This window comes from Chenopodium quinoa, unplaced genomic scaffold (assembly GCF_001683475.1).
Source record: "Chenopodium quinoa cultivar QQ74 unplaced genomic scaffold, ASM168347v1, whole genome shotgun sequence".
Classification (NCBI taxonomy): domain Eukaryota; kingdom Viridiplantae; phylum Streptophyta; class Magnoliopsida; order Caryophyllales; family Amaranthaceae; genus Chenopodium; species Chenopodium quinoa.
Genome location: NW_018743099.1, coordinates 1,605,223 through 1,617,193, shown reverse-complemented (window position 1 = coordinate 1,617,193; position 11,971 = coordinate 1,605,223). Strand labels below are relative to the sequence as shown.

General features: G+C 33.4%; 1 protein-coding gene across 3 annotated transcripts; it reads left to right on the top strand.

Annotated features, from left to right (window-relative positions):
* The first annotated feature begins 332 nt into the window (after positions 1 to 332).
* On the top strand, positions 333 to 10,398 carry LOC110731841. 3 transcript variants are annotated; one of them, XM_021911734.1, is made up of 9 exons: positions 333 to 628; positions 3,716 to 4,957; positions 8,114 to 8,329; positions 8,417 to 8,554; positions 8,729 to 8,807; positions 8,920 to 8,991; positions 9,090 to 9,165; positions 9,785 to 9,847; positions 9,916 to 10,398. In XM_021911734.1, the coding sequence occupies exons 3-9, from the start codon at positions 8,126 to 8,128 to the stop codon at positions 9,983 to 9,985; spliced, it is 702 nt and encodes a 233-aa protein (XP_021767426.1). In that variant the 5' UTR covers positions 333 to 628; positions 3,716 to 4,957; positions 8,114 to 8,125; the 3' UTR covers positions 9,986 to 10,398. The 3 variants fall into 3 exon arrangements, with proteins under 3 accessions (XP_021767426.1, XP_021767425.1, XP_021767424.1); XM_021911733.1 differs by lacking the exon at positions 3,716 to 4,957 and having other exon boundaries at positions 8,111 to 8,329; XM_021911732.1 differs by lacking the exon at positions 3,716 to 4,957 and having other exon boundaries at positions 338 to 628.
* Positions 10,399 to 11,971: the final 1,573 nt, after the last annotated feature.

Sequence of the window (11,971 nt, the reverse complement as noted above, 5' to 3'; positions counted from 1 at the left end):
ACACGCATTTGAGACATTTGTGGTTATTTTTTTTTGTTAATTTCGAGGTTAATTTGGATCTTTAACGACTAGGACTCCCAAAAATTTAATCGAACAATTTTCGACACGCAAATCGAGACATAAGATATTTAAAAGAAGTATTATAATCTTTTCCTTAATTATTTTAACTTAATGAAATACTTTTTAACGGTGTTAGTCACGATTGGGAAAAAGACTAAACCATGGGTGTACCGATGGGAAGACAAAAACTTTAGAGTGTATCAATGGAAAAAGTCAAAACTACGGGTGTACCAATGAGAATTTCCCTATTTTTTTAAGGTGAATATATAACGGGTCACTAATCATAAATCATCTCGTCAATAAAAAAAATAAAATCATAAATCATCTTTTTAAAAAGTAGGAATTTATAAATCTGACGGTTGACATAACTGCTTGTGTATACGTGTCATTAATCGGCTTCCTATATTTTCTCTATTTTTTTTTCTTTTGAAGTTTTTCTCTTTTACATTGCACCCTCTCTCTCCTCCATCGAAGCGCGTCCGGTAAATTCTCCATTGTAGCGCGTGCTCTGAATCCTACATTCAACCGGCTTCTGGGATTTCTCTCCTCCATTGAAGCAGCATCTCAGGTACAATGTGTGTGTTAATATTTTTTTTTTCCTTTTTTGATTGATCATCGAATATCAATCTCACCAATCTAGGGTTTATCGTTTTTCTGATTGTCAGTATAATCAACTTAGGGTTCTTCTAAGGTTGTTAATTGAACAGTTGTTAAGGTTGATAATTGAACAATTGGTTACAATTACTGAAGTTTCAAAAGTTTATGATGATCAATCTTTTTTTTTTTTTTGCTACAATTTTTCCCCAATTTACGTTGATATTCTGTAATCGAAAATAAATGATGGGTGGTTATCAGGAAAATAAATGATGGGTGCTAATTTGATGATTCAATCAAATTTGCATCTTTGTGTTTCCCTGGTTTTTTGTGATCACAAGCCATTTTACTCTATGCCTGGACCTTAGTAGATGCTAGAGGCCTAGAACATTTATGAGTCCAATTTAAGCTTGTTGATATTGTTAACTTTGTTTAAGACATCAACACAATTTGGTTCAGAGGAATATTGGGCAAAATTCTATTTGAATTGGGTACTTCATGATGCAATTGAAGGATGGTGCATTTGGATTTGTAATTTTGTACTTGAATTGTCGAAAGAAGATGACTTGATGCCTACACATTTTTTCTTAATGTGGAAAAAGCTACATGATTTATAATTACATGGGTGTAAATTTTGAATCTTTTACTTGGAAAGCCTTCACCTGCATTGTTTACATTTTTTCTGAATTGTACGAGGGAATCTTGTCTTCCTCCCATATTACGTCTTCGTTTCATGAATCGGTTCATTCAGCTTCCATTAGAAGCATTCTCCATGTGTATTTTTTTGAAATTATATATGGCACTTAATCAACATTGCCCCAGTTGTCGATCTTATCTGAACAGCTGACGCATAGATTCAGGCGTTGGGTACTGCATTATATGGGTATTTCTATGCTTCTAATCTCTAGTCAACTCATGGTTTTTTTTTCCCATTTAGTCTAATTATAATGTTTGTGTTAGTAACCAATTAGCAGAGCAATGTTGATTCAATTATTATTTTAAAACACAAGTTCTGATCATTTTTATACTTCATAGTCATTAGGATAACTCATTTAATTTAATTCATTAGGGAACTTGTTTTATTAGATAACTTTCATTTTTTTTTTCCCTTTCTGTCTTAGAGATCTTGTTTTGTTGTTTGAGTCATGTCTTGCTGTTCATGCATTTCCCACCATCTTGCTTCCATCTTATTTTTCATTTCTCAGGTTGAATTAGTTTAATATCCTTGTTCACTTGAAAACCTCAATTCCAAAACCAAAACTAAAATTTAAGCATTGAATCATATGCTAGCTCCCAAGGAGCCTAGTTGTTTGTGGCATATCCATATTCATGCGTGTATATGCTAAATCTCGTAGTGAGCTTAATGATTGACTAATTTCTAGCCTCTATAAAGAATCCAGGTTGCCTTTAACCTAGCTATTGATGTCATATCCATATCCATATCCATGTAAGTTGACGTGGGATAGTAAAGTTTCAAACTCTGTTTAACTATTTTTCTTCGCGATTTCCCCCCCCCCTCTCTCTCTCTCTCTTTAGTTTTCAAATGGGAATGCGTGATGTGTTTCACCTTTTATCCTTTTACATTCTTATTTTATTTAAAAATTATGATTTTTTTCACCCATTTTGTTAGCCTACTCCCCTACAAACTAAAGTAATCCTTTTAATATTTGTAGTTTTATTAAAAACTTTATGCTTTTTTCCTCCCTTTTGTATTTGGTAGCCTACTTCCATGCCGACTAAAGTTATAACGTGCTTTTCCAACCAATTCTTTTCATGTTTTTAGACTGAAACTTAAGGTTAAATCATCGGAAAAGATTATGTGCGAGAGTGTTATTCATGAATGATATCTTAAAAAGTATGTAAATTTTCTCTAAAAGAGTTCAAGAAACTCATGATAAGTAGAGTGGAAAATCAGCTTGAGCATTTTCTTAACGGATAGAGTATTAATATTGCTTAAACTCATTAAAGTATGAAGTGAGTCAAGAATAAAAGCCATTTTTTACAGGAAGTCAAGTCTCCTTTACAATTCCTTGTGCTAAGGTTGAAGTACTTCTTAATCTCTTTGTAATGAGCAATGTTACTCCATTTCTCAGCCTTTCTCCTTGAATAGAATAGGATTCTTAAGATTTATCAAAGTATTTATATGTCCCTAAAACTAAGTCTTTAACAACTACAAAATTGCATGTTTTGCCCATTCACACTATGATGTATTACATTTCTAATGAGATATGTCTAAGGAGGAGGGCAATGTGAACTTCTTTCTTTGTCTCAATTAGCCTTGACCCATTCTATTTGGGAGCAATGATAAAGGAGAGGTGTATGTATGTATATGATGGGGTTTTGATGAGAAAAGTACATAAAAGTGGTAGTTTTACAATATTTTATCTAAATGAGTATGTGGGGGCAATTTTATTTGAATATAGGGTACGAAAAATACTCATATTATATTGGTAGACCCAATATGATTAAGATTTAAGACCCGTATGGTATTGTTGACCCAATTGTATTTGGAATAAGAATTTTTTCTCTTTCCTTTCTTTTCCTTTACTTATCCTCTCTTCTCATCCGTTATTAATATTGAACCAAAGAATTGCTTCATGAAGTGGATCCATTCATGGAGGAGTTTTATAATTTGGTGGGACTCATTCATTTCATGGTACTCCACCCATTATATCAAGTCTTCTCATTATATCATTTATATCATGAGTTGGTATTAAATGTCTTTTAGTTTGAAAACCAATAAATTAATTAATTTGTTTTTAATCAATGCCTACTAAAACAAGTCTTTGGGTGTAGCTTAGGAATGCTACGCTCTAAAACTTGTTATAGTGTGCTAAGCATGATAATTTGAAGTTGAAGATTGGGATGCGTTATGTGCATAAATGCGCGCTATGGATTTATAGAGATTAAAGTTAAGCGCATCAAGGCGCTCTCTGAATGAGCTTTGCCAACTTCAAAAAATGTTGTCCACTTTTTAATGGGCCGACATTAATTTTGTTTCTATTCTCATTTTATTATCTTTCGAATGGATCTTTACTATCTTCTTTTGGAAATGATCAAGGTTATAGCTATCATAGGCTCATAGCCCATTAAACGATTCGTGTGGTGTGCTTTTGTCTATTGGCAACAAGGGCGCAAGCAAGACAAGGAGCAACACAGTCTAGCGCCAAGCTTGATGAGCACTCTTGGCTTTTCGCGACAAGCAGTATTTGCATCGATGCGACATGACAACCAAGGTCAAGGGGGGCACAAGTGAGTTCGAGCTTTATTTGTTTCAAGGTCTGTTTGGGATGCTTTAAAACATATGGTGGCACAATTGGTAGAGAGATTTCACAAATTTTTATTCTTTCACCTCTCATACACGAAAAAATAGGTTTCTTTGAATGATGAGTGGGAATTTATATAATTTTCAACAAATTCTTCCATAACAAATCACTTCACAACAAATCCTCAACCAAATTTCCAAGATCACGATTTTTCCTCACAAAGTAGCGTGTCAATTGTTACTCAATGAAGCTTTAGCAATGGAGTTGATATTGTCTTACAACTATCCCTACAAGCCCATACCACCACCACCACCACCACCATATTAACAACAAAATGTGCATCATCTAAGTAGAGCTAATAAAAGAGAGAGAGTGAAGCTCTTATACCTAGCTACAAACAAAGTGTTTATCTCCAGTGTGTCTTACACTCCTCCCATGCACCTCAGGTATCAAAGTGGCACCTCTTGAATTAACATAATTGGAAGAAGCATCATGCATCATGGGGAGTAGAGCCTTTGCCTCTTGAAAAAGCACACTATCAAATGGGTTTGTTACCATGAAGAGAATGAAGTGACAATTTGGACTTTGCATATCATATTTTTTATTGCCCGTTAAAAAAATATTGTACACGAAAATGTTTAGGAAATTACGATGCATTTTCTATTGAAAAGGAACTTTGGGATTGCTTCAAAGTGGTTGTTGTGGAAAAAAAGGAGAGGGATGAAGATGATGTGAACGTAGTAACCATTGGTACTTTTGGTGGTCTACCTTCTTCTAGTGGTGTGAAGAAAGCTAAGGCTTTGCAATGAAGAGGCAATCGAGGGTTGTCATCAACACTAGTACAAATTGCTATAAATTTGGGGGGGGATTCTTAAAACAGTATCGATGTGAGGGGTTATGGCATGAACCTATGAAAGAGGGGAAAAGCAAATCCAATTGGATGGAAAAAATGTTTAATTTGAAGACGAGTAAAGTTGGAATCAATGAAGGTTAAGTGAGATATGCTACAGTCCTATCTCACAAAGAAGAATTAAGAGGTTTTGGTTATTCAACCTTTATTTTGTCTTACTATATCATATTTAATTTAGTTTCACGGCTGTTGATTTATAATTTTAGGTTCCAAAGCTATAATAGTTGCAAATGAATTATTATACTTTATTATTATTGGTAGTGTTATTGTTGTTGAGTTAAATGCTATGCTTTTTTAAATGTTTTAGTAGTATTACTTTCTAATTATGGATCATATTTTTAATCCATGTAAGTTATATATTGTTTCATTAACAAGTGTTGTTCTTTTGATGAATAATTAAGGAAAAAATGACATTACCAATCCCAAATATGGACGTTCTTCTTTAAATGGTCCCAACTATTGATCAACTCATGACATTCCCAACTTTAGGGGTGTTCTTATTAGAACAATCCCTAGCTTACAATGATCGGGTAAAGTAGAAATTGTCACGTGTTGAGTTTTTAGTGGTCTGTTTTTAAAGTAACATGAAGATGGTGTAACAAGAGGGGTGAGTGTTTAGAGTGGTAGAGGATTGATTTTTTCTAATTACGCTTAACGAAAACAAGACACATGGCTCTATTAATTGGTTAATAATATGTTAAGGACTATATTGAGAAAGACCTCTCAAAAGTTAGGTTCCTACGAGTTAATCAATAGTTGGGACATTTTAAAGAAAGCCGTTCATAGTTGGGACTCATGGTGTCAATTTATCCATATTAAAGCTTGTAATTAATATATTGTGAAAGGATATTTTGTTTTTGATTCCGTTTTATTATGTAATTTGCTCGTGTTCGGCTTTTTAAAATTTACTTATTAATATAGCTGGTTTGTAAATTACTCTAGAACTACCATACAATGTAATCTTAATGCTACATATATGATTGTGTATTTGTGAATAAGTTACGTAAAAAACCTAATTACCTTTGATGAAAAAAATGTTAAGTAGGTTAAAAAAACAAGTTGAGTTTAATTATTATAGTAATTCGTTTATATAAATATGCAATTGGATCTCATAATTAGCTAGCTAACATTATGTTTTGTTCATTACTTATTTCAGATCATACTTTATTGCTTATGTGTTATTTTTTTACTGTTAAATACGTAGTATTAAATTCTTTAATGAAAAAATATTATGAAAATTATATATTTGGAAAATACACATTAATGCTACAAGACTTCATTTGATATATATATATATATATATACTAAATGTAATCATAAAAATAAGGTGAACTAAACATAGCCTAATTGTAGTCATAATTATTTTGTTTTTAATTTATTTGTTCTACTCACTTTATAGTTTTTTTTTCCTACTCACTATCTTTACCAACTTACCTTTCTTTGCAATATTACACCTTTGTTCACTACATTTACCACTCTTTCTTAAACCTAACCATCCTTTTTGCACTCTCATTCTTACTTTGTCTTACACCTTCAACCTTTTTGCTCTATCTCTTACATTTTCTTACATCTACTTATCTATTTTTGTTTTGTTTTGTTTTGTTTTGTTTTTTTTTTTTTTTTGAAGTTTTCTGTAACTATAATGAGTGGGTCTAAAAAAAATGAGGTATAATATTTAATACCTTTTGTAAAAGTTGGCTATTTACCATCAGAAATTATGGTTCTACTCCTTTCAATTCATAAATAGTCTTCTAGAAAGCCCATGTGTGATTGATGGTTGCCCATGTAATTTCATAATCTTAATGTGATGTGCTGTGAAGTTGCAATTTTGTAAAGCAATTGCTTGTCTTGCCCTTTTGCTAGAGCATGTATCCCAGGCTTCATTACAACACAATGTTGTATTTGATCTCTATGTTAATGGAATTTCATTCCTGTTCTTTTGCTTTAGTCTAAAACTTATACACTGATATTGGGTACACTTAGAAGTGGTTTTTGAGGATTCAGTATTGCTTTGGTGAAATGCAGTGATGATAAATTGATGATCTTGTGGTGTGCTTAGCTAGCAAGCAATGGTGTTTTTTGCTAGAAAGAAATGATTTAACTTTTGAGGATGTTTCCACTCCTCCATATTAATTTAATTGTCTTAGGAAGGTTTTACAACACGTGGTTTGTGTGTAGAAAACTTCCATTTTGAGTAATAGGATACAGACATCCTAAAAAGGATTACATGAAGATTAGGAAGAATATTGTGAACTAATCTTCAATTTAATTGTTAGTCTTTTAATTGACAGATTCAAGCAAAAGCCCTTTATTTATTACCTGAATGTTAATGATATTACCCCAATATGAAAGGCCCTAATTATTAGATACCCTAGTTCGCGATTGGGAAGTAAATTGACAGATTTTGGTGGTGGTTGGTATTATGTCTGTGAGACTAACTGGTGGTTTCTGGCATCAGATCGGTGGTCGTCGTTGGTAAAGAAGTTTCACGTCTGTTCTCTCTCTCTCTCTTCGATCTACTCTTTTCCTCCAAACTTTTTTTTGCCTTCACAATCCTCTTTTTTCTTCATTCTTCTCGATTTGGAAGCTTCTTTTATAAATTTATGGCTCTCTAAGTTTACCTAGAGAAATGTGATCCCTATAAACCACCATCTTATTTTATGATGAAAAGCCATCAGACAATTGTTAAATTTTAGGATGAAATGGATATGGTGGGATGGGGTCAAGATAAATTTTTTGTGGTATGCAATAAAAGCTCAAAATGAATATTGGCTACTGATCTTCCGTTCTGTTACTGACTTATTCCCCAGAGGAAGAAAAGATGATAAAGCAGAACAGATTAGTGGTTGATGTATATACAAGTATTTGTCTCAAACTCTCAATCCTCAAAATTCTGGCTTAGAATTTGAATTAAAAATTCGACTTCTGGATTGTGTCTTGTGCTTAATGATGGATATGCTTCCTCAGTTCTGGCTTTTCTTCCTATTACTGCATATTCCCCTCTCCCTCCCTATGTCGAAAACATTTACGTTAGCAGACCATCTATGTTCCCACTTGTGGGGTACTTGCTCTCTATCACCCTCTAACTTCATCGAAAGGATGATTCTTTTGCCTCATGCTTCTGCTGTGCTAGTGTTATTAATGGAGTAAAGTAGCTGGAACATAAATATTCTTAAGTTTTAGAGGTAACTGAGGTAGTGTGAAAAAGATTAAATTTTTTAGTGTCTGAGATTCTGTTCAGGATTTTCTAACTGTTTGTTTTCTAATTATTTGGGTCCAGCAGGACTTTGAAGACATGAGATCGGGGTATATTCACTTTTCTGATAAACAAAAAATTGGGAATGTGGAAGTTCCATCTCTGGTTGATTTATGTGTTCAAACAGCAATAGATAACATTAGATACATTGGTAATATTGCTCCATTAGATTCACATCTTCTAGAGCGCATCTTGCCCCATTGTACTGTGGAGCAGTTGATGCATATTGAAAATGCTACAGCTGTAAGTTGAACCATCTCTTTGGCCTCTGTGCATTGATATCTTTACTCTATTTTATCTTAAGTCTAGTATTGTTTTGAACTAATGTAGGAGAGGGATCTTAGTCCAATTACTGATAAACTTTGGAAGAAATTTTATGAGGCAAAATTTTTTGCTGAGAGTGTTAAAGTGGTAGAGGCGAGGATGAAAAAGTATAACGTGACATTTAATTGGAGACAACTGTATCAGGTAATTGACTATCTGGTGTGCTTTATCAGGCAGACGCTTTATGTTCTATTACTTGCTACTATGTTTGGTTTACCCCTTTTGGAAAAGGCTTTAAGTGTGGTCTTGTGTAATCAATCTAAATGCTTGAATGGTACTTGTTTATTGTTCAGTTTTAAACAAGGCTTTTCCTTGCAGGCGAAATTGAAGGAAGTAAATGAGGCTGTAAATGTATCAGTAGAGCGACTAGCACAAAGATTAAAGAATGAAAGTGCCCGTAAGTTTCCTCTAATACTCAAGCTATTTATTTTGTTTATTTATTCTATATGGAGGTATTAGCTCAAATGGGTTTTCTGAATTTATTTATTTTTTTTTTTTTCTTACTGTAGGAAAGCAAACTCGTCAAATCCAGTTTTGTTCAAAGGTTCCCCCCTCGTCTAAGAGACGGACTTTTTGCAGAGGTATCTTTGTTGTTTTTGTGGGGCCCAAAATGATCATGCAACTCTTATAGTCTACTATTGTTTATTCTCTTACCATATGATATGATGCTTACATGTAGCATTTGGAGAATCAAGCGCCTATTCCAATGCAAAGAGCAGCATTCTGAAGAAGGCAAAAGCTGAACACTTTAACAGGTATTCATCTAAAAAAATTGAATGCATTTCACTTTTCAATTTCACGTTTTGCCAATTATTTTTGGTGATGATGATGGACTTTCTGTTGTCCTTTCTACGAAGTTTATAGAGCTGTTTGTCAAAGTTCTTAAAACTACACTTGCCTTCTGTAAAAAAGATTCCTTGGGCGGTGGGTCTCTCCAAAATATTATAGTATCATTTTTGTAGTATCTGACTAGTAGGGGAAAAGCTACATACATGTGCACCTCCCCAAACTCTATCTCAACAGGATGGAATTTTTTGTTTTTCATTTATTGGATTCAGTATTAAACAGCTTATGAAGGAATTCAGCATCTGTGTGATAATTTCTAACCTGAATGTGAGCAGAGCTATCTAAATACTACACTATTACCAAACTTTTAAGCAATATGTTTATTTATGGTTTGGACAAGTTTAGTTTATCAACTTGTTTAGAAATGACTATATTGTTTCAATATCCTAATGTCAAATTTGCTTACCCTATATCCTCATTGGTAATTGGCATGCTCCACTTCAAAAAACTTCAGGAATTATTAACTTGGCATTTCTCAAAGACCCTGACGGTTTGACATTTTGCTTTCTTCTGTGGCTTCTCTAACAGTGCAGAGATGAAGAACCGGGCAGCTATACGAAAAGGAGCTGTACAGCAACCAAGAAGTAACAGGTAGGTTGACTCTACCAATGTTGGTTACACTTCCAAGAACATACTTTGATCTTGTCTTGTGATTTTAGTATCTCGAGGCCTCAAATTTCTCGAGGGATGGGCCCTAATTCAAATTCATACTCAAAAGGGACTAAGTAAGCTGATTAATTGGGGAAGTGATGAACGTACAAGCAATGCCTTCCCGCCTCTGCCAAACATGTACCAAGAACGTTACCATTCAAGCAACTTTGAGTCTTTGACTGAGGTGATCTTATTAAACTTCCAGCACTGCCAAATCTGAGCAGGACCTGTCTCTTTTTCTGTATATTTGCATAGGCACACAGTATTAATCTGCGCTGTGCAGTTCTGTTGTATGTACAACATTTTAAATCTGGACCATCTACCCTTAGTGATGGAATAATCAATCCAGCATAATCTGAAGCCTTGAGCTACTTTTGGCTGATCAATTTTTAGGATTATTTTCCATATCTTGTTCATTGAATTTGTGGTGTTTTATTTGTGGATCATAAGATCTTCACACTTTTGAATTTATATACTTATTTTAAACTAGCAAGAGTTAATGGTGTGTTCTTATGTATCATCTGCAGAATTGTCAAGGAGGGTTTTGTGTGATCCCTCTGCAAGTTTTGGGGAAATTGTTATATTTATTGCTCATTGGTCGAGGTATTATGTGTCGTTTATACTTTGTATGCGTTTGTTACTTTGCCTTGCACATAATTCATGAACACATCTAACGTTATTCGTTTTGGATGTGCATTTTCAGCACCTAGTTTAAATCCGACGTTATATAGTCTCATCACTCATTAGGCTAGGGAACTGAATCTGTTTTACTGTATAATATCACCAGGCCTTATTGCTGATTACTAGTTTCAGAGACTAGTTATGGTATGTGTCAAAACTGTCAATGCCCATAAATTTTAGATATTTAAACTTGACAAAAAAACTCAGTTTTAGTAAAATCTGTGTATCTACAAATTGTCCAATCCCTATACATCTCTTATTTAAAATTTCCAATATTTACTTGGACTTGTGAAGTTGTGAGGATATTAGAAGAGTTGAGTTTAAAAAAACCAAGCGGACAAATATGCATTACTTGGGACTCAAGTACATCCCAAATAGTTGGGATTATTAGTATACACTTTTACTTTAAAAAAATGCATGATTTGAATAAATAAAGAGAGACTAAGCAAAAAATTGTCTCATTAATTGTTAAATGTGTATTTGGGCAGTAAATGTTTAAACATTTATACCAACGCCTTTTCTCTGTTATAATCGTTTATGATTCATAAGTTCAAGGAGCATGATTGTAGCCATTATGATTATGATAATATAATCTCTCTTCAGCATGAATGTCTCAGGATGCTTTTGCTAGTACATGATTAATAAGTTCAGTAAAGAACTGAGGTGTTCAATCACCTATTTTTTTTTGCTGATGATTTTGTATTTGATCTTCAAAGCTACTCCAACATTTTAAATTCTCGCGAGTTTGAATTCAATCCTCTTAATGAAATGTCTGCATTCTAAGAGCATAATTGGGGCTCTAAGACTGCCAACTGATATTTTGTAGCGAAAAAAGGATCCATGTATGTTACTTACTGGACTAATTAAAAACACACTCCAAAATTCCAAATCAATCTTAGTTACAAATGCAAAATAATAAAAGTAAAATAATTTAACCCCTGCAACAATTTATTTTGTAGTTACAGTTTCCCGCTAGGGGAAGGGGGATTAAAGCTTATACTTCGTATATTATTTCCTAAATGTCGATTCTTGTTATCCCCATAACCTTATTATATAAAAACAAGATAGAAATTGTTTTCTCCATTTATATCCTATCAGAGTGGAATGTTTTTTCTTTAAGGTCCAGATCCCGACAGTCTTCGCCTTGTTGCATTTGAAACCGAGATCTGACTAAGCTTGTCTGCCCCAGATGAATCCATACGATCTTTCAAGGGCATGTAATGTCTAAACCATACAAATAATGTGTTTAAACTTTTTTTAAAAAAAAGTTTGAATGATTTTTCTGGATGAATTTGAGACAAACAGAACAACCACAAAGCCTAAATACAAATAATGTGTTTAAACTTTATATACAAATACAAATACAAATACAAGAGAAGAGAA